Here is a 22,963-nt window from a genome sequence, read left to right as displayed (position 1 = left end):
CTAAAACATTTGGACAGATTTATGTGCGCCGCGTACCACAGAGAATCTGCTCCAGGTCAGTAAACACCAGAATTCAGACATAAGATGAGAAAATTAAAAGATTTTTAATGCTCTTTATGGTCCAAAAGTACCACACTAATAAAGAGATTTAAAGAGCTGTGCAATGTTACCCATAATGCCGTTTTGCATTGTAGTTTGACACTTGCATTTTACGTCTAAATCAGTAAAGAACTTGCGTCTGTCTGCAGAGGAACCTGCACAGTTACCCACAGGCTGTGAAGCAGCACTTAGCTGTCTGAATGCTAATGATGTGATTTTTATCAAAGAATCAGCATTATTGAATAGTGTGTTGGTGTGTGTGTGCATGTGTGTGTTTGTGGCCTGTAGGGCTTTTCTTTCCTGTATGAGTACAAAGCTCATTAAGGGGATTATAGCTATAATGGACCGCAGGTTATGGCTGACTGATTCAGACTCTGCAAGATTTATGTCCCAGTTCTATTAGACGTGAGCTCTGCAAACATGCATGCACACACACTTTTACACACTTCTTACAAATATGAAAAGTGTCGCTGCCATTAACATTGACTGTCACGATATTAATAGTTTTTTTTTACAGTGAAAGCCATATAAAATGTCTTTTTTTTTACCCAAACTGGTTGTTCCAGGATAAACTAATCTGTTGGTCCTTAAAAACTTACTTTGAGGGAGAAATTCTGATGGGTTCAAACACATCTAATGTACTGGAAAGACTTCTTAAAGACAAACCCTTTACATCAAAAAATATTTCTTTTCATTTGAACAACAATCTAAATTTCCCTTTTGAGGCCTCAAAAAGCAGCCACAGAAATCCTTAGCTATATTGCACTTCAGTTGGGCAGAGTTTTTATGTGCAGTTTTGCATTATTTATTTAATTTTTACAGCTTATCGTGTTCCGCATCCTGATTGGGTGTTGACCAATGTAGAGCATTATCTGAGGTCATGTGATATTTCTGGATTTTTACTTTCGTGTACTTTTACAGTTGCATCGTTGAAAATGTTCATTTCATTTTCATTAAACGTTTAGTTTGGTTTATCTGGAAAGGAGCCATTTAAAATGAGGGAAAAAACTTCAGCATGAATTTGATAATACCAATAATTTGGACATTATATATATATTTAAAAAAAAACTAAATATAAATACAGGAAAGCTTCTCTAATAAAAAGGCCTTTCCCAAGTTACAGTCATGCCACTTGGTAAAATCACCTTGACAACATGAGCAAAACACTGCCGATAAGGAAAGGAGAACATTTTTCTGTAAGGTAAAAAAAAAAATTCTTTTTTTTTAAAATTTTTTTTATAACTTGTCCTGTCCAACAGCTGAGCAACCAGATATGAGCTGAAGGCCTCTTGTGTTACTGTTACAACAGGGGATTATAAATCTTGTAACATGAGGGGTTTATTTATATAAACCCCCTTTTGTATTTCAGGCAAAATTTTACGTATGTTAATCATACTGTATACATTTCTTGTTGGACCTGAAAGAAAAAGGAAAGAGAAGGGTGCAAAATAGAGTGGGCTGTTAGAGATAGCGGATGAGGGTAAAAAAGGAGAGAAAAAGAATAAAAGGTGGCTTGAAGAGGTTGTACAATGATTAAAACGTAGGAGGGGTAGAATTAAAAAAAGAGAAAACATGTTGCTTGAGGTAAATCATTAGTACTGTCAAATGTAGTTGTTAGTCAAAAGGGCGGGGCCTGTCCACAGACTTAAATACTACAAACATACCTTAACGGTGTCGTTTTCTAAAGGAAAGATTGGCTGTTCCTTAATATGTAAAATTCTAATTTTTCTTCCTTATAAAAACATTGCCCCCCCCCCCCCCCCCAAAAAGAAATCTCTAAAGTAACTTTAGTGTTTGTGAAAATTAATTTCTTTTGGAAGAATGGCAGGAGGGGGAAGCGACTGCTGTACCAGCAGAGCAGTGGTGTCAGCAGAAACATGGCAGCGTCAACATTGGTTGCCATAAGGAAAATGTGACTTTGCAGCCTTTTGTGCTGCATGCAGCTTGAAGTAGAATGAAACCCTCTGACGCCCAAAAAGTGATGTTCCTTTCATCTTGTCATCAGTAGCAGCTCTTTTTTTCCTTATTTTTTTTTCCCATATCCCCCCTTCATGTTGGTTTTGATGCTTCAGGTTGAAAATCATGAAGTTTACCTCAAGCTGTGCATAAGATTCAATCTGCGCTGCTGGTTCTGCACAAGCATGCGCCTCCTGCAAAGCTGGTCGCAGAGGGCTGCAAGCTTTGGGTTTATTCAACGGGATCTGTTCATTTTTTAGTGCAGAGAAGCTCAGAGCGCTATGAGACTCTCTCTCTCTCCAACACACACGCTCTTTGTCCAGCAGTCAATGAAGAAGCACTGCGGCGGAACCTATTACTCAGACACCACCGCATCTGGTAGAAAAAAAGCTGTTATTACCCCGTCACCCGATAACTGGAAAATTCCCCAAGATTTATGCGCAGAAAGTTGTGATCCTAAAGCAGAAGCTGACAGGACAGGACGTGCTGGAAGACATGAAAGCTATGAATGACAGAAGACAAAAACACTTTTTAAAAATGTTTTGAGCTTCTTCATCTTCTTACCTTTATCGTAGTTTCAAATTTAGACCCCACAAACAGATTTTGTAAAAGGCAGTCACACAGATATAGAACATTATCAGACTTTTTAATGTTTCTTTAAAGACCCACTCAGATGAAAATGGCGTTTCAAACATGTTATTGGGGCTTTTTTTGCATGACGGAGGACATATTTCAAGAAAATTAAGCTTAAAACTGCATTTCTGAGTATTTCTTTATTCAAAGAACTATAAATCAGGAGCAGATGGAAAGAAATGCCGTTTGAAAAAGTGTAGCATTGTCGTTAGTGCTCCCTGCTCCCCTCCATTCTGGTGCATCCACTAGCAGACGAATGAATCTGAACTGGTATCTGACTGAAAACTGTACAGCCGGATAGCTCCAATATTGCTCGCCATTTCTGTTGCTGAAAGACCGCATAGATTTTGTTGTTCCTCTTTTGGTATATTGTTCAGGGAATCAGCTTTTACGGACTTGCTCAGTTGGTTTGGGAGAGATTTTTAGGCCGGATGCCCTTCCTGACAAAACCCTGGGTTTTATCCGGGCTGGGGACCAGCACAGGGACACACAGACTTAGAAGTTAGCGCAAAGGGTCTTCCCCAAGGACCAACACTGAATGAAGCTCATTAAGCCCCTTGGGAATCGAACCCTGTTTTCTCATGTGCCAGTTCTGCCCTTAACCAGCTATCCAGCCACTTTAAAAGACCACGAGGAACGCTTTGAAAATAGATTAAAAGATGATCCAATGGGTCTTTGAGGGAGCGTTTCTGTTCCCGTTGCATCTCTGCACAGGATGAATGGTTCCCCCCGACTGAACAAGAGAGCTGGACTGAGTGAGAGTGACGGCACCCATGGAAAATAGTTTTTTTCCAGTTCCAACAAAATGAAGTCAATTTAGTCGCCATTTTTTTTTTTTTTTTTTTTTACTTGTTCTGTCCAACAGCTGAGCAAACAGATTAGAGCTGAAGGCTTTTTGTGTTGGACAGGTTTTACTATCACAAAAAGAGGTTATATAGCTTCAAGAAACTAGAGTGTAGATTTGTATAAACCCCTTTTTGTCGTATTATTTTTTATTTATTTGTTACATTTAGTGTGTGGGGAGGGAGAGGGGAAGAATGTGAGGGGAGGGTGGAAGAGAGTAAAAGGAAGAAAGGTGAAAAGGTGGGGGATACAAGCACTGATTTGAATAAGTTATTATTTTAAGCTGTAACAATTATACCAGATCTGCTGGAAAGACGAATGTTACATCAAAGGTGAAAATCTGACACTAAGATGAGCGAAAAAAATCTGTCCATCAATACACTGTGGGTAAGGAGGAGGGATGAAGCAGACAGGGAGCAGTGTGAGAGTGTGCACGTGCACGTGGGGGTGGAGATTCATGCATGCTGCCTACATGAACCGTGTGTTCATAAGGGGAGCCAGAACCTACCCAGCAAGACCAGCCAGACCAGGAGAGGGGAGGAAAGCCCCCCAAGCCAGAAGCCCCCCCAGCATCCGGACCCAAGCAGCCCGGGAGGGGAGGAGGAGGGGACCGCCCACCCCACCAGCCAGGCACAGAGAGGGCCCCCCTACAGGGGCCCCCCCAATGCCCAGAGGCACAAGCGAACCCAGTGTCTGGCCCCCAGGCCACAAGACAGGAGCGCTTAGCCGTACCAGGCGGCAGCCATGGGGGCCACCGGGCGCCGGACACCGACACAAAGGCCAGGGACGAAGCCAGGGCCCCCGGAACCCATGAGCCGGCCACCACCCGACCGGCGCCCCGTCTCCGCAAGCCAGCCCAGGCACGCGACCTAAGCAACCCAGGGATCGCCACGCATCCACAGCCAACCACCATAACCCTAAAACCCTACGCACTACAACCCCCCCCCCCCCCGCCATAATCGTATAAATAGTCGCCATTTTTCAAGTTACGGCCATCGCCTTGTTGGAATCAAACACTACTATGGCAACCTCCGATTTCAAACCCTCATCGAAGAAAAAGCCCATTTTCATAGGATCAACTCTTTCCTCTCATTGTTCCATTTTTCCTGATACAGGCCTTATAAATTAGGCCCCTCCTTCCTCGTTTTCAGCCCTGCCCTGCAGATCGGATTCCTTTTGCTGGTTGTGTTCTCATCCTCAGACGCTCCTCTCTTCTTTCCTGCACCAAACCAGCTTTTTATTTCTTTTACGGCCTCGTAAAATCCCAGGAAGCTTCAACATCGCTCATGCCTCCTGCACGCCCTTTGAGTTCATCCCATGCATCTGATCTCCTGATCTGCTCGGAGCTCCACCAGCGACACACTGGCTTTGTTGCAGTTCTGCCGCAGCAGCTGTCAGAGCTGCCTCCCGCACCCACAGCGGCCTTCTGTTTGTTTGCACACCTGGAGGCTCTTTATGTTCGAAACAATCCCCGTTGTGATGAGTTCCCCGAGCTCCATGCTGGCGTTTGCTCTCATCAAGGTGTGTGGACTTCACGGTGACAGTAAACGTCATCAGGACTCAAACTGGTCTTCATCAGAAGAACCAATTATACTTTACAAATAAAGTTTTTAGAGGTGAAGGCAGACAGATGCATTATTGGGGGGGAAAAGGAAGTTAAGGAGGATTATTTTTTCTCTTTATAACTATGAGTGTGTAGTTCCATTGCTTCGTACTTTTTCAAATGAAAACAAGGACCCTCCAACTCTGTTTTAATAAGATTCCTGCAGTGAGAATCTCTATGATTCCCAGAATGGTTATTGTGCTAAAAAAAGGAATGTTAAATTGGGTTGTGTCCATTTTTTCAATTCAAATGCCTGTTTAAATGGATTTTTTTTTGGTCCTTCAACAGTTAATAATGGTAAAAACAAAATGTTTACAGTCCTTAAACTAAGATTATATAGTTGGGAGAGGCTTATACAGAACTAAAGCTTATGTCTAAACCTGTTTACTGTAGAAATAAATGATCAAATCAAATAAAATGACATAGTAATAATATAACTGACCAAAAGAATATCATCAATTCATCTACAAAGCAACAATAAACAATTATAACAAGTACATGTTCTTTAGCTGTACTGTAGAATTTAATTTATCATATTTTGCAATATTATAGCTCCTGTACTAATTTATAAACTGCTTTAATTCAACGTTTTATGAATTTCCAGTTCAGAATTGAAGATATTTCAAATATTAAAAAAATGTAAAGTCTTTTCTGGGTCTTTTTATAATGTTGGGGGAGTTTCCTTTTCTCTTTTGACAGTTTTCTGAGTTTCCAAGTTCATCTAAAGTGTGGACCAAACATGGAAACTGACAAACGATTCAGATCAGTTGTTGCGTGTTTAAGTTGAAGAAAATACTTCCAGCAGCTCAGTAAGTCTGCTGTGTTCCTCACTGAGCCTCAAACGTTCATTAGAAGAGCACTGACCATAATGCGGGATGATGGCCCAGGCCATGGCCGAGGCGTAGATTCCCCCGATCATCCAGAACATGCAGAGCCAGCTCAGGTGCTCCCCTCTCTTCTCCCGGGCCAACACCTCTGCGAAGTACGAGAAAACTATGGGCACCGCGCCACCAATCCTGCAGGGGGAGACATTGTGTCACAACAGATTTTGATTCACGCGTTCAAGTGAGAAGAAAGTCGTTGTTTAGACATTTTCTTTTTATTTGACTTTAGTTACACAGAAAAGTTTGTAAAACGTCTTTGTCCCATAAAATGTCCAAACTTTAGATTTGAAAAAATTCTTAGCTTCGTTATCTTTTAATTTCTTGTAATAAAAAAAGTAAATGACGTACGTACATTGACTTAACATTAAAAAAGACACCCCTGTGGCGTAAATCACGTTTGATGCGAACGCATTTTAAGGACTAAACTGTTGATTCTCCGCTTCAGAATCCTTCGGAGTTACCGGTACGTTGATTCCATATATGGTTGACGAGTTGCATTAATTCAAATAACGTTAACTCTCAAAGGGTTAATGCTGGCCTTTATACTGCCCCCTACTGACCACTTCAGTCCCAAACATGTCCCTTCTAGAATCTTTAACAAAATTATCCTATTGGAACCTTTTCATTGTAATCTTTGCTAAAACCAGTACATTTCCCCAGAACTAACCAGCTGTGTTTGTGGCAGAAAGTTAAAATTACAAAGTTCATGAAAATACACTTGTTTTTTTTTTAACATTGAGGATTTATATGCCGTAAAATATAGTCACCAAGTGTACAAAGAAGGCACCAGTTTATTGACAAGGGAGGGCATGTCTATTATCAAAGATGTGAGCAGCGAAGCAGACAGTAGCTTTAAAGCGCACAGATGTTCATTTATCGTGGATGGCTTATTTCTGCAAATATTTCGACTTTCTGCTTTGTTTTGCTTTACTTCCCTCCCTAGATCAAGGGATGAGGAGGGGTTGATGTGTGGCAGTTCACCTCCTTGTGTACTTTAGAAGACATGGGGGCATAAAAGCAGAGAAAAGTCCTTTCAGAGTCTCCAGAACACGAACTGAAAGGGAAAGCAACTCACCCAAAGCCAGACACCATGCGACAGAAGAGGAAGGTGCTGTAGCCTTGGACGAAGGAGGACAGGAAGGCGAAGAAGCCGTTGACGGACATGGAAATGAGCAGACACTGTTTACGGCCCACTTTGTCCGAAAGGCCGCCCCAGAAGAAGGCTCCGAACATCATCCCCAGGTACACGATGCTTCCTGAGGAGGGGGGAACATGGCCGTTAGGAGAACCACAGACAGGCTGGACTGCGTTCCGCACTTTCCTGTGGATTGATGGGACACTCACTGCAGCTGTTGAATGTCATTAGTGCTTCCAACAAAAGAAATTACGAATAAGATTGGGGTTTTGATTTGTAATGACATTTACAGGTAAATGTAGGTCATGTACTCCAGAGAAAATACTTAGGATTAATTAACTGAACTAGTTTGAGGCTTTAGAAATCCAGTCTGGGAGGGGCCGAGTCACCGACTGCAGCACCCAGTTCTGGTTGATCTGGTTGAGTTAAACAGATGTGTGCCTCACGTCGAAGTGCCCTTGAAAAACTCCAGAAACAGCTACTGGTTTATTAACTGGTCACATTTTTGAGAGAAAAAACCACATGTATGACGTAAAGGTAACTCAGTTAGCAAATGTTTTCCTTCTCTCTCGTTTTTTGTGTGTGGCTCCACATGGATAGACTCCGCCTTCTCAGCTGTTGAGGTGGAGCACCCCAGAGCTCCACCTCAGTAAATGGGCTGGTTTGAAGACCACGTCACACAGCCACTACTTACAATTTGCCCATTTTCCATGTATGAAATTTCAGTCTTTCATGATACATACATGGGTGATTTACATAATCCATAAGTGTTTCTTACGTTTGTCATTTATGTGTGCAGATGTCCGTCGAGGGTTTAAGCCAACGGGTCTTTATGTGAGTTTGGTTTAGAGCTGTTTGTTGGTTGGTTGAGAATTACACAGTTTATGCATATTTTATGTAGTTTTTCTTTTTTTTTTTACGTAAGCAAGTTGTGCGTTATTTTTGCAAGATGCAAACTCAAATTTTTGGGCTTTCCACGACAGTTCCACGTATGTCTAACTGACTTTTCACACACCTACCGCCGATGTATAACTTTATATTATATTGTAACACATATCACATTAGACGTCCACAATTGATGCCCGAACCCCTATAAATTGCAAATACACTGCGCAATAATCACGCACAGTTCATGCATTATTGGCGTATAGTGCAACTGACCTTAAGTCTCTGGACTTAGATCCTTTATCTTTGAAACGTTTTACCACTCATCCAAGTAGCATTATCAGTCTTCCTCAATCTTTTGCTTTTCCTTTTGTCTTTCATCTAAATTTGATCGATTTGTCTCTCTGGTTTGTGCATTTTTCATTATTTTCATTGATTTTATGTTTATTTTTTTCATCATAAATTGTTCTCTAAAAGCCCCACCTTTTAAATTTGAAGCAAACCCAGAAAGAGAAAATCTTGCAGTTCCTCAAATGGCCACTGGAGGCTGGTTTCAAACTCTAACATTAAAACCCTTTCTTTTAAGAAAAACAGTCTAGCTATTATTTTTACATCAACTGTATTCAATTTAATTTCAGCAGCAAGAATCTGTGCCTAATTATTGACATTTTTTGATTGGAATTCTCCATTTTTGACATGTTAATCAAATTTAATTCAACTTTATATGAAAAACTTTTCGTACAAAAGTAATGCAATAGCTTTACAGGACTAAACCATTTAAAAACAAATTGATAAAACATGCAGAATTAACCCTCCTGACCCCTTCACCCTACATCCAACTTAAAATGACTTATGAATAAAACTCAAAGCATACATAGAAGTAGAAACCAAAGTGGAAGTTGCCAGAGTAAAGTGGGCTTCATTTTCTTTTAGGTGACAGGAGAGATTTTCAATCCAGTGTCTCCATGTCTATGGATTTACTCCTGTAGGTCAGCATCTCCTGTTAGAACTGTCTGTATTTGCTATCAAAATAAATGCAAGTCTGGCTCTGCCATGTGTTCAAAAGCTTAAATATGATGGTTCAATAGTTTAATGGTTCACGAAGGAGGAAAGACTGAAAGAAAAACGCTGCACAGCTGCTTGATGGACCAACTTTCTGACAGATATTGGTGGCCTCATGTTGTGCTTTTCTCAACCATTAAATGAGGATCCTTGAGCACATCTGTGGAGTTGTTGTTTTGGAAAAAAACACTCTGAGAGGTTTCATAAAATGCAAGTATACATAAATAGCACATCAGGGATCGCTCTTTAGAGCTGGACTAAGAGCTGAAGATGAATCGTCTTCAGAGGATATGAAATGACCTTTGCTGTGGTTGAGGGTTTAGTGTTCCTCAGCTTCACTTAAAGACACTCAAGTCTCTGATTCAGACAGACTGGATTAGTTACAGGAGACTAAAACAGGTGATAGTGCTGCTTTTACTCAGCAAACTGCAAACACTGGTCATCCTAAACAGTAAAAGAGCACTGTAGTTAAGAAAAGAACTGAATTTTTGTGGAATTACTGTACTTCTAGGTAAAGGGAATTAGACCCCCTTCTTTCATTTTAGACAAGTCTGTTACATTCTTGGTTAATTAAACCGATGGAAATAACTAGTTTCTGTCGAAATGTGGCGAAAAATTATCCATAGTTAGACTTTAAACGAAAATCTGTTAGATTTGCATTTTGAAAAAAATCATTTTTCACAGAAATGAACATTTCCTTTTCGTTACATGGAAAAGTTTGAATCAGACAAATGGAATTTTATCATGTAATTTAGAACAATTGGTTCACATTTAACAAACAAAAAAAACAAACATGTTTTTTCTGCACAATTATTTCATTGAGCTATATATCGTTTATATACACTGATGTCTTTAAAGATCCACTCAAATGAAGATTGTGTTTTTGGTGTTTTAACATCTTCTTGTAGCATATATATATACACACACACACACACACACAATGAGAGAAATGGGGTTGCACGGTGGGGCAGGTTAGCGCTCTTGCCACACAGCACCCTGGTTCAAGTCCCGGCTGGGGGACCTGAATCAGAACCTCAATGGGGGACTTTTCTGTGTGGAGTTATTGCATGTATGGGTTCCCTCCGGGGTCTCCGGTTTCCTCCAACCGTCCAAAAAACATGCTTCATAGGTTAATTGGTCACTCCAAATTGTCCATAGGTGTGAATGTGAGTGTGCATGGGTGTGTGATATGTGTGACCCTGCGACAGACTGGCGACTTGTCCAGGGTGACCCCTGCCTTTGCCCATATGTGGCCGGGATGGGCTCCAGCAGCCCCGTGACCAAAATGGACAAACGGAAGAAGATGAATGAATGAAAATGAATGAATATATATATCTGATGCATCTTTAGACCAATAGATCCACAAACGTCTTTGTTTTCCTCGTCTTAGCTGGAATCTGGATCACAACTGTACGGCTGGATAGCTCAAAATTGCTTTGCTGTTTTTTTGCTATGCTAATGTTCGCTCGGGCGTGTGAGGTGCTGTAAGCTAGCTGGAGAGAGAGTAATCAAAGGGTTTATGGGAAATTAGCGCCAACAGTCCCGCCCACAACCCAAAGGCAAATTTCTAATGAACTCTTGCTACGCTACAGAAAATGTCTTAAAAAAACGACACAGGCTTTGGGATTTTGGCTAATAACTGCGTAACTATGTTAAAGACCGCTGGGAATGATTTTACAATAGAAAAAATATAGTTTGAGTGGGAGTTTAAGTTGTTTTGACACATTGAACATGCAGCTGTACCTCTGTGTTGCTATGTAGCACATCTGATAGCACGTATGATGCTCATTAGAGGCCAAAACATCAAAACGCATCATTTCAAACTGGACTGGTCCCAGTTGCTACACTCCACACTAAAACTACAGCTGTTGGACAGATGAGGACCACAGCCAACTATCCAAAACTGCACCCTAAAAAAAAATCAATTTATTTCATTTATGCTTTTATTTTAGAGTGCCTTTTGCTCTAATTTTAGTCTTTTGTTGAGAGTTTCAGATGAAGCTGCTCTGCTGCTTCCGCCTGACACAGGGACCAGCAGCACAGAAAAAGGGAGGAGTTTACCTCAAAAACATGACCGCCAACCAAAAGTGTGTCAGAACTCAGGCTGGGCTTCCCTGCCTGAAAACCAAATTGGTTTGTTTGACATCTTCACCACATCAGACAGAATTCAACTAAACATAAATCATTCAAATTTCTATGCTAAAATTAAAAACGAGTTGGGGTTTAAAATATTTTTTGCAAAACCAGTAAACATAACTGAATAAAGTGAAACTTTTATGAATAAAATCCTGAATTCTTACATAACAAACACAAAAGTTGGGTTTCTTTTGCTTGCAAAACAAGAAAAATTGCTTTGAAGGACATAATCAATATTACAGGAAAGATGTTAAAAATGGATAGATATGAAGTCAATCTTTTTTTACGTTTTGTTTAATCATATCTATCAATTTCTAAAATAGGGAAAGGCTTTTAATCAGCATTTAATGTCCAACTGTATTAATGTGTTTACAAAATGAAAAAAGTGTTTTTCCTAAGTAAACCAAAATTTTTTGGGATAAAAAAACATACATATTTGAAAGGTAAAAATGTAATGCAGTATTTGGCAGTTCTGATTATAGGTCAGTTGAGTTTTGATCAATAGATTTTTTTTTTAAACTTGCCAAAATAAGATGAACTTCTATTGAGATTAATAAAAAAAAATCTCAGAAATGACAACAAAAAACAAAAAAACAAGGTGCCATACGGTTAAAAGAGTAAAGAAAAACCTTAAAATGCTATTTGTGCAAAAAAATAAAAGAAATGTAACATTTTAAAGAGCATCTTGGTCCACAGCTGTTCATCCCGAGCGAGTTATCGACAGAAAGTGGGTGGGGAGGCCTGCAAACAGTCCACTTTCCTCTGTTTGTGCTAATAAAAATGCTAATGTGTGTGGAGATGTGCTCGTTTGATGAGGCAGCACCAGGAAGAAAGATGGCCGAGCAAAGGAAGCTTACTCTCCTTAGCCTCGCTGGTGATGGGACAGATACGCTGAAAGGAAAGGCTCTTATCAAGCTGCGCAGACACCAGCGAGGGCCGGTGATTCATTTCAGGTGACAGGCGCAGCCACTGCCGCCGCCGCAGAGGAGGCTTCCTCAGCGGGAGATGAAAACAGGGCTCCCAAGTATCACCCCCAAGTATCAAAAGTGCTGCATTCGGCACAGGAAGGTACCATCTTCTGATTTGTGTCGCTACATCTGAGAGGGAGTACTGAAGGAGACACTATCTCGGAGCAACGCTCTCGTTTGTTTTATGGCGCCGCTCACGCAGGTTTTGTGTGTGCAATAAAAGGGAGGGGTGATGAGGCACCGGAGGCACTTCAGCTGCTCCAGAGATTGGATTTGAGATTTGCTGCGGGGGTTCAAACTCCGGTCAGACCTTCGGAGGTTTAACGGACACGAGCTGTAGTCCGTTGACGCCGTCAAGACAAAAGTCTGATCCAGAAAACAACTGACCGTCACTCCAATGTGGATTTTGCTGAGTTAGCCAGTGCTCTTAACTCTGTAGAACCGAATCCCCCGCCCCCCGGCTCTGACTATGACTCAACCCGGAAAGAAGCACATTTTGCATTCCCTCAAATGACCAGCAGAGGCTGGTTTCAAACAAATGCCAAACCTCATTGACTGTCATGCTTAGAAGTTTAGCTTTACACCCAAATAAATATGTCTACTCTACTTATTTGTTTTCCTCTATCCCATCCAGTCATGTTGTTCTGACTGAGGTTAAGATGGGTGGAGCAAATACATTCAGTCCCCCCTTTTAGATTCCTGACGCTGATGTTAGGTCATCCACCTGCCACCCATTTTAGCCCAGCAGAACGTCATTGAGAGCAGACGCTGACGCTGGAACGTTTCTCCTTCACTTCTCCACCAATTTAAAAATCAAAGAAGTTCCTAAAAGTTTTAGGAGTTTTTTTTTCAAAGCAAGATCTCTGCCGATTCAGCTAGGATTTAGTCTCAGTTCAAACATTACTAAATACGTTTTTGCCACGTTTTTCTGCAGGATCGCAATGAACTTTTAAAAGTTTCAAGCTACTCAAAGATTGTTTTTAATGTTACGATGGGTTTTTGTCGTACATTTAAAGTCTGAAAGAACCCCCCCCCCTCCCCCTTCAATATATACATTCCAACATAAACACACACACATGCACACACACACCCTCTCAAACACACATACACGCACACACATTTTGCAAGGAAGGTGGGACCTGGGTCCATCTGTCCCCTACCCCTTCCCTGGTGGGGGGTACGGGCCCCTTGGCAACGGCGGCCGTGTCCCCTGGGTGCCGGCTTCCTGGGCCCGGCGGTGCTCTCTCCGCGCGGTGGGGGGGGTTCACATTACACCTGCGCCGGGGATGTTCGTGTCCCTGGGGGGTGGGTCTTGGTCCTTGCCCCTGAGCGCTGGGCCCCGCCAAACTTCCAACAGTGGCCGAGCCTGGTCGGGCCATATTTACAACACCCTTCGTGGGCCCCCCTTTTTTCCCAGGGGTTCCCCCCTCCTGGGCGGGGGCGGCGGGCCCCTGCCTTGCTCCTCCCTGGACCAACCGTGGGCCGGGTGGGTGGCTGCCTGGAGTGCGGAGCGGGTCTCCCTTGGGGGGTCCTGGCTCGTACCTGGGATTAGGGCGGGGGGATGCCCGGAACTCCTGGGTGGTGATGGGGTGCTCGTCTGGGGCTGTGGGCGTCCTTCTCCGGTGGGGCCCTGCGTTGGGCTCTCCCGGCGCGGCAGGGGGGCTGCTTTCCTGGTTGGGCTGGGGCGGCGCTCTCTTTCCCCCCATGCCTCCCTGCTCTCTGGCTCTGGGGGCCTTGCGGCGGTCCTGCTGTCCCTGGCCTGGGTGGCTGTCTTGGTCGCCCGGGGGGCGGTTGTTCCCTGCCTGTTCCCGTGTGGCGTTGGGGGGGTTCCGGCTGCCGCTGCTGCTGCTGCGGGGGTCTTGGTGTGGGGATGGCTGGGCACTCCTCCTCCTTCTTTTCACATTCCACCATCCATTTTAGAAGAACATAAACACTCACCTGAGCACAGGTGTTAGCTCACCTTTGCACTAATAGTTTGCATGATTGAATGAATGAAAGATTTCACACTAGTTGGTTTAAAGGCATAGGTATGCGTGTGTGAACACTATCTGTTTTGTGTACATGTTGACATGTGGACATTTTTGCAGCTAGCCGGTATGTTGATAACATTTCAGTGTGTGTGTGGACAGGCCCCGCCCTCTTTGTACTACATTTGAACCTTACCGTAATGATAAACAATCAGTAAACCTGTCTGCTCTATGCTGCTTCATGGTCTTATCCCCCCCTCTCACTATCACCCCCCCCCCCCCCCCCCTAACATCCCTCTCTTCTTCCCTTCTTTCCTTTTCCGTCCGGTCCAACACCCAAAATTTTCAAAACATGGTTGAAATTATTAAAGTTTGGCCTCAATTACAAAAGGGGTTTATTCAGACATACCTTTGGTTTGTCTGAAGATTAATAACCCCTCTTGTTAAAGTAAAATATGTCCAACACAAGAGGCCCTCAGCTCTCATGTGCCTGCCTAGCTGTTGGACAGGACAAGTAAAAAAAAAAAAAAAAGTCTGAAAGAAAAATCACATCTCTTTAGGATGGCATTGCTGCCATGGAAACTGGTCATGGATATCACATTATTTTTACAGTATTTGGGAGTTTGGCTACGTTTCTGTGAATTTACAAGGGTGGACAAAATTGTTGGTACCCCCCAGTTAAAGAAAGTCCACAATGCTCACTGAAATGACTTGAAATGTTCAAAAGTAACAATAAATTAAAATTTATTGAAAATTAAATACTGAAAATCAGCCATTACTTTTGAGTTGTTGATTAACAGAGTTATTTAAAAAACAAACTAATGAAAAAGGGCTGGACAAAAATGATGGTACCCATAACTTAATATTTTGTTGCACAACCTTTTGAGGCATTCACTGCAATTAAACGGTTTCTGTATTTGTCAATGAGCCTTGCACCTGTCCACAGGTAATTTGGCCCACTCCTCATGAGCAAACTGCTCCAATTGTCTCAGGTTTGACGGTGTCTTCTCCAAATGGCATGTTTCAGCTCCTTCCACAGATGTTCAATGGGATTCAGATCTGGGTTCATAGAAGGCCACTTCAGAATAGTCCAAGGCTTTTCTCTTAGCCATTCTTGGAGGTTTTTGGCTGAGTGTTTTGGATCTTTGTCCTGTTGGAAGACCCATGACCTGCCACTGAGACCAAGCTTTCTGACACCAGGCAGCACCATTTCTATCCAGAATGCCTTGATAATCTGGAGATTTCATTTTACCTTGTACAACTTCAAGACACCCTGTGCCAGATGCAGCAAAGCAGCCCCAAAACAGAACTGAGCCTCCTCCATGTTTCACAGTAGGGACAGTGTTCTTTGGTTGAGTGCTTCATTTTTGAGTCTATGAACATAGAGCTGATGTGCCTTACCAAAAAGCTCCAGTTTTGTCCAAAGGACATTTTCCCAGAAGCTCTGTGGCTTGTCAACATGCATTTTTGGAAATTCCAGTCTGGCTTTTTTATGATTTCCTTTCAACAGTGGTGTCCTCCTTGGTCGTCTCCCATGAAGTCCACTCTGGCTCAAACAACCACGAATGGTGCGATCTGACACTGATGCACCTTGATCTAGGAGTTCACCTTTATGCCTTTGGAGGTTGTTCTGGGCTCTTTGGATACAGTTCCAACTATCCGTCTCCTCAATTTGTCAACAATTTTCCTCCAGGGAGGTTGGCTACTGTCCTGTGGGTCTTAAACTTCTGAATAATATGTGCCACTGTGGTCATAGGAACTTCAAGCTGCTTAGAGATGGTTTTATAGCCTTTAACTTTACCATGTTTGTCTATAATTGTGTTTCTAATGTCCTGGGACAATTCTCTCCTTGGCTTTCTGTTGTCCATGTTCAGTGTGGTTCACACCTTTTCACCAAACAGCAACGTGACTATTTGTCTCCCTTTAAATAAGCAGACTGACTACTACTACTACTACTATGACTACTGATTATGGTTTTGAAAACAGCTGTGATGTCAATTAAAGGACATACCTGAGTTCATCATGACCCCCTGTCTTATATGGAGGTATCACCATTTTTGTCCAGCCCTGTTTCATTAGTTGTTTTTTTTTTAAATAATTCTGTTAATCAACAACTCAAAAGTAATGGCTGATTTTTATTATTTAATTTTCAATAAATTTTAATTTATTGTTACTTTTGAACTTTTGAAGTCATTTGAGTGAGCATTGTGGACTTTCTTTCTTTAACTGAGGGACACCAACAATTTTTTTCCACCACTATAAGTGAGAAAAATGCCTGTTTGAGGATAAAAATATACTGAAATGTTTGTTTGGTTTCCTTCTCAGAACTGGACTGATATAAAGCTGTCCAAAGATGATCTTTATTAGGATGGATGAGTAAATGTAGTGACTCCAAGATAATATCTTGAAAATATTTTGGTTGAAAAGTAGACCTGTATTAAAATGCTATTATTAAAAAAATATCAACCAATCTTTACTAAAAAATACATTTTGAATTTCTTTTTAAAGCATTTCTTGTATTTTTAAGGCAAAAAAAACCTTTTTACCCTAAGAAATTTATTATAAAAATTTGACCTGTTCACAGTTTGAACCTCTCGTTATGTAAAAGCTTTTTTGTAGAATTAAATAACGACCCTCTTTTTCCTCCAAGCATTAACCGAAAACATTGACATTAAGCAATTCTCAGTGAATCAGGAATGGAATTGGTCCAGTTTGGCAGTGAAACCCAGCCACAGTGAACAGGAAAAAATGCTCTTTAATGTTGCTTCGTGTTGGGATTTACATAAAGATGATAAATAAAACAGTAATCTTATTCTCGAGCAAAAGCGTGTCGCATTTCAGAGTCTACTGTTCCCTCAGATTTGCTCCCAGAGGGAAGATTTTCACCAACTCCTAAACATCAGCCTCCGTTTGCGTCTCCTGGTTCAAAGTAATTAGCTCTTCTGTGGGATTCTCTCTCGACGCCTCAGTTTCTGCTCTGATTTCTCCTCTGGCAGCCGCCAGCACGGATGAGAGCGGCGTGCAGGCGGACAGCTGTCATCGCCGCTCAATCCAGAGCTGATTTTTCCTCTGCGGGAGCGAAATTCAACAGATGAAGGAATTCCCAGAGGATCACGTGACGGATGACAGAGGAGGAGGAGGAGGAGGAAAACACCCCAAGATCTCAAAACAGACCTCCAATACTCCTGACAAAAACATTTCCTTTGAACTGAAACCAATCGGTTTAAGATTTGACGATTCGAGGCTCCACAAAAACCAGATTTAAATCCAGGGTAAAACATTTGACCTGCTTTTAGGGAGATCATTTAACTGGTTATTGATGAAGATGTTGGGAAGCAGAGACATAATTGAGCTTCTGTTTCACAGAACTGACTTCATGAAACATTACAAAAATGTAAATCAGTGTTTCAAAAAGGTTTGATTGTATTTTTTATTCATATTATCTCTAAGTATGGACTGTTTTAATATACTGTTTATTGAATGAAAAAAAAATCTACGTATTTACATTAAAACTACAGAAAACTACGATCACAAACACTCAAAAAAAAAATGTTTTCACATTATTTTTCTTACAGTGTTTACTAAATTTAAACAAATAATTCTTTGAATATCTTTTGATTTTATAAACAGTACAAACAGAGATACACAAAGAAATCAAAAAGTGTTGATTGTTACAAAATGATAAGAAGTCATCTTTAAAATATTAATAAGCTACAAACATTAAGGGTTGAAATGTTTTGAACACAGAAGGACTTCAGTCAATGTAGAGTTTGAAAGAAAAGCGATGAGCCCAATTTCTCAATATATTAACACATTGTCTAGATCCTCATTCTATCCCTCAGTGTTTTGAAACCTTCTCTAAAATACTCTATAAATGTAAAGTAAACAATACAAGACATAAAAAGACATAAAGTCCCATTCCAATCATCTTTTGATCTATTTTCAAAGCGTTCCCAGTGGTCCATTAGTTTGAATTATGCCGTATTTAGCCTAAACCCTAAAAAACCTGTGGACGTTTTTTTTTTAGGATGTAGTTTCTGCAGAGCGGCAGGAGTTCCCTCTTATATGCTGTATGTCCTTCATCATCAGAAAATGCCACAATAATATGTTCAAAACACCATTTTCATCAGAGAGGGGCTTTAAGAACGTTTTTACTTTGAGCTTCTTTGATGGTTTAACAATGCAAAACTAGAAGGAGCTGCATTTCCAGAAGAAAATGCAGGGTTGAATGCTGTATTGCTGAATGAAAGCAGAAATATGATGAAAAAGCTGAACATTGTATAAGTAGAAAGTCTAAAATAGGTCAAACATTGTAGAAGGACTTAAGCATGAAAGCTGAAATTGTTGAAAAAATAGCTGAAATGTCCTGGAAATTCCTGGAATATTTTGAAAAGTTAAAGGACCAAAAGTCAAAGGTGAACATTGTAAAAGTAGAATGACCAAAACAGGTTAAAATTTGTAGACAGAGATAAGCATTAAAGCTGGAATTGTTGAAAAAATGGATGTACTGTTGAAAATTTGAAGATGATGCTAAAATGGCTAAAAGTGCTAGCATCAGCATCATCAACTGACTCAAAAAACCACATTGTTTGAGAGTATCATATTGGTAAAAGCTACATGTTCTTAGTTGACAGAAAATCCACTTTTTTCAAAATGGTGGCTTTTCTATTAATTTTATCTCCATAGCAAACATTTTATGTTTGGGTCGGCATGGGATGAGGAACAAATCGACGTCAGTTTCAGACAAATCGGAAAAAGTAAACCTTTGGACGTCCTTAGCAACGAAGTTTGTTTGCTAACCACGCCCACATTCCTTATATGTCCAGATCCAGTGAATTTCAATCTGTTCAGTTCCAGCCATGGATGAAGTTTATTGCAATATTTGCTTCAGATTTTGTCATAAAAAGGCCACCAACAGTAGGTTGTGTCGACATCCCATAACGATTTCTAAATGTATTGTATAGTCCAAAGCCTTGTGATCATTTTAATGTTTGAACTGTGTCTCTAGCTAGAAGTATGTTGAAGTTATATTCGTTTAAAGAAAAAAAGTCTTCAGATTTGAAAAACACAATATGGCTGCCAAACTGTCTCCATCCCATATTGACTTCAAACCTTGATGTTGTAATCCAAAGCACTGATTATTGGAAATTAAAAATGGAGTCACTGCCTCTACTAGGGGATTTCCTGTTTATTGCTAAGCCTCAAGATTAATTCTCTCAGCTATTCATGTGCCATCAAACAAAGCACACTCATCCATGAAAAATGGCAAGACACATTGATCATCAGCTAGCTAGCTGTATGACACAGCATTATTGTATCATTTAACCACTAACATATGTGGTGTAACATGATAGTCACTTCTCGTAACAGCCACCTAACTCATGGTTTGGGAATCAACACTTCCCATGAGCCTTAGCAGCCGTGGGCGACGCTTGTTCACAAGATGGCTGAAGCACATGTTTGAACTGCAGCTTCCAGCTACGAGGAGGAAAATAAAAAATACATCAAAACTAACTTAAATTTGCTCCCACTGTTTTTTCTAACATACATTGAAACGTCAAAGCTTATGAGTAACCCCACCTCAAAGAAAATTCTTCCATGTAACGAAATCTAACTGAATTAGTCAAACTCAATTTTATCAAGAAAGGCAAGGTAAAAAAAAAATGCAGCTAAAGTTGTAAGCAAGCCTCAAACTCTGCATGATAAACCCCCTAACTAACCCATTGAGCTAACACTTTTGTGCTGATTAAGTGCAGCCGGTATAAATTAATCAGGCTCGTTGTGTATCATCTTATTGGGAGAGGCCGAGTTGAAACGATTTCATGCCACAGTTAGTTTTTTTACGTAGAAAAAACAAACGAAAGTTTTCACTTTTGAAAAGTCGAAGGACCAAAAGTGGTGGTAAAACATTTGTGGAGGTAAAAAAAATTGTAGAAGGAGTTAAACAAGGCCCGAAATTGTTGAAAAAATGGCTGAATTACTGAAAATTTGAAGATTTGAAGGAAAGGAATGAGCTGAACTGTTTCATACAATGGTTAAAGTAAGCAAAAACCTGTAAAAGAAGTTAAGCACAAGGATTCTCTATGTATTTTAATGGAGCAAAAAATCCTGGAAAATCCTGGAATATCTTAAAAAGTTCAATGATTTGAATGACCAAAAGTAATAACTGTAATAAGTTGAAAGAGCTCAACATTTTAAAAGTAAAATGGTAGAAAATTTTGAAGCGTCCGAACCGGGTGTCGAACCGGGCACCTCATGCACCATAACATCCCTATGCATTTTAATAGGGCAAAAATTCCCGGAAAAACTGGAATATCTTAAAAAATACAAGGATTAGAAGTACCAAAAGTCATAGCATCAATAAGATGAAGGAGCTGAACATTTTAAAAGTTGAATGGTTAAAATAGGTTCAAAATTGTAGAAGGAGTTAAGTGCCGAAAAACGGCGGAAGATAGCATAAGAGAAAAACAAAGGGTTGAATGCTTTACAGCATTTACAGCATTCAACCAAAAAGAAGAAAATGAACTTTCCAGTGAGCTTAGTGATGGAAAAGCTACTGGTTTCAAACTAAAGGGGTCCACCGGGTTGTTCTGGACAATTCTGGAGCAGAGCTCCTAGGAGAGATGCTGCAGACCCATTTCATGCTGGAGAGACTTGAAATGAACATTTTACCCTTTAGAAAATGTCCTTCTAAATGTTGAAAGTCCTTCCACGGCCCAACTTCTAATGGGTTTTCCTTTAAAGGAAAGAAACAAGTCAGTTCAGGTGCGGACCAGGGAGGGAGAGGTGAACACATCAGACTGTTGGTCTGAATCTATGAGTTAGCTACGCGAAACGCTGCAGCCGTTCATGTCTGCATCGTGTTGGTTCACCTCAGCCATCAGGGGTGATGGCGACTACGAAAGAACAGCAGCCCGAAACAGTTTGACTTAAAAAAACATCTGCATCAGCTGCATCGGAAGGCGCCCCCCCTAAGGTCTCCACTTTCTGCTGCACCTGCAGGTCGGCCCGATCAACAAACGCCTCAGAGATGTTAGCAGAAAAACACCCACTGACAAATCTGAACCAGATGGGCAGGCGGAGGAAAAGAAGAGGAGGGAATTGATCGCACATTAAAAGGGAACGCTCTTTATCCCTCCCCCCCATTCCTCTTGGGAGGTATGTGAGCCAGTCTACCATGGCTAAACTGCAGCGCAGCACAATGCTGCAGAGATTAAGTCTAGCCTATGTCTTCTGATAACCCGCAAGGCTATTAGACACAGAACCGTTTGAAGAGAGTGTAATAAAGGGATTACAACACTACCAGCAGTCCAAGAGAAGACAGAGGAGAACGAGGGGGAACAAACCCAGTTCATCGAGAAAACGTGTCACATTTGTCTTTTTGAAAAAAGCCCCAAACGGAAAAATCTGACAAAAAAACCTAAACAGCAGAAAAGCCTGACCCACGTTCCCGTCGACTTTTAAATGTGACAGGGGGTCGGCACCTTTCAGAGCCGTTTCCAACAAAAGATTCAGAGCTACTCAGGCCGGCAGTATCTAAAGTTTTAGTCACAACTGCCCTGAGGGTGCAAACGGGCTGTCAGGGGGTGAAAAATGGGCAAACCTGGACCGGCTACACAATTAAATATGTAAACATCAAAAACATTTCAGAAAACAGAATGCATACAGGCTTACAGTGAGATGTCCTTTATCATGGAAGTGACGTTCTAAAAATATAATCACAGATGTCTTCCCTCACCACACATTACATACACGTTTCTCAGACAGATGTGAATTTTTTCCCCCAATTTTTCTCTCTTGGTTAAACTCTCAAAGTTTTAACCTCTATGGAAAAACAAGTACAGGAATATAGAATGATATCATTCTAGAGATAGAGATCTATACGATCAGAGATTATTGTAGATGAGGCAGGCTCAACGCCTTCTCTACAGGAGACGCGACAAGGAGGAGATTGACAATGAAGCCAATGAAGATGGAGAACACAATGCACTGTTAAAAAAATAAAATAAAAGCATACAAAACTGCACAAAAACAAATTGATGAAACTGCAAGACTGCAAAAGTGAACCACGTTAAAGGGTGAGACCACTTTAATGTGTAAAGTTGGACTTTGTAATATGGGGGTCAATGAGGAATGGCTCCTTTTTGCAACCTGCCTCCAGAGGCTTTGAATAAACTGGAACATTCATTTGTTGGGTTTGGATTGACCCTTGACCTTTTAACATCGGAGATGTCGCCATAACACACGCTCTTTGACTGTCTATTGGCTGATTTAGACATGGAGATAAATGGCTTTTTATATTGGGTTTGCGTCACTGCAAAGCCGCTATAAAAAAGCTTTCCTCCGCTTCAGAATCCGCTGAAATTGTTGAAATTGTTGAAGAGTTTCCGCAGTTGATAGAATGTCAACACTGGAGGTAAAGCTTCTGTGTTAAAGGGTTAAAGTATAGATAAGCTTTGACAACTTCCTTTGCATTGGGTTTCAAATTTATTCTTACCACAAGTTATAATAAAGTCAAGTTTAATGTTAATATGTAGGTCCTAAAATAATCCTGTATTAGGAAAGATTATCTTTGATTATCTCTGCATTATTGCACTCAATTAATTTAAAGAAATTCTTAAGATTGATCAAGTTACCAACGACCCAAAAGCACAAAAAAGTCATGTGTTTTAGATCCATTTCAATACGTGAATATTTATGCACATCTTTTATTTATACAGTGTGTGTGTGTGTGTGTGTGTGTGTGTGTTGGCAAATGACTCATGCTTGCTATTCTTTCTCCCACAGGGAGA

At 40.9% G+C, this 22,963-nt stretch overlaps 1 protein-coding gene across 1 annotated transcript in view; it reads right to left on the bottom strand.

Annotated features, from left to right (window-relative positions):
- LOC101167134 (synaptic vesicle glycoprotein 2C) overlaps nt 1-22,963 on the bottom strand; it is a 57,231-nt gene that overhangs the window by 21,148 nt on the left and 13,120 nt on the right. The window contains exons 3-4 of the mRNA XM_023960723.1: nt 7,094-7,274; nt 5,999-6,150 (exon numbers count right to left, since the gene is read on the bottom strand). Coding sequence (XP_023816491.1) covers nt 5,999-6,150; nt 7,094-7,274 — 333 coding nt within the window. The remainder of the gene's footprint in view (nt 1-5,998; nt 6,151-7,093; nt 7,275-22,963) is intronic.

The sequence above is a fragment of the Oryzias latipes genome, chromosome 12 (genome assembly GCF_002234675.1).
Source record: "Oryzias latipes chromosome 12, ASM223467v1".
In the NCBI taxonomy this organism is placed as follows: Eukaryota; Metazoa; Chordata; class Actinopteri; order Beloniformes; family Adrianichthyidae; genus Oryzias; species Oryzias latipes.
The sequence above is the reverse complement of the archived record's forward strand: the minus strand, read 5'-3'. Positions and strand labels throughout refer to the sequence as shown.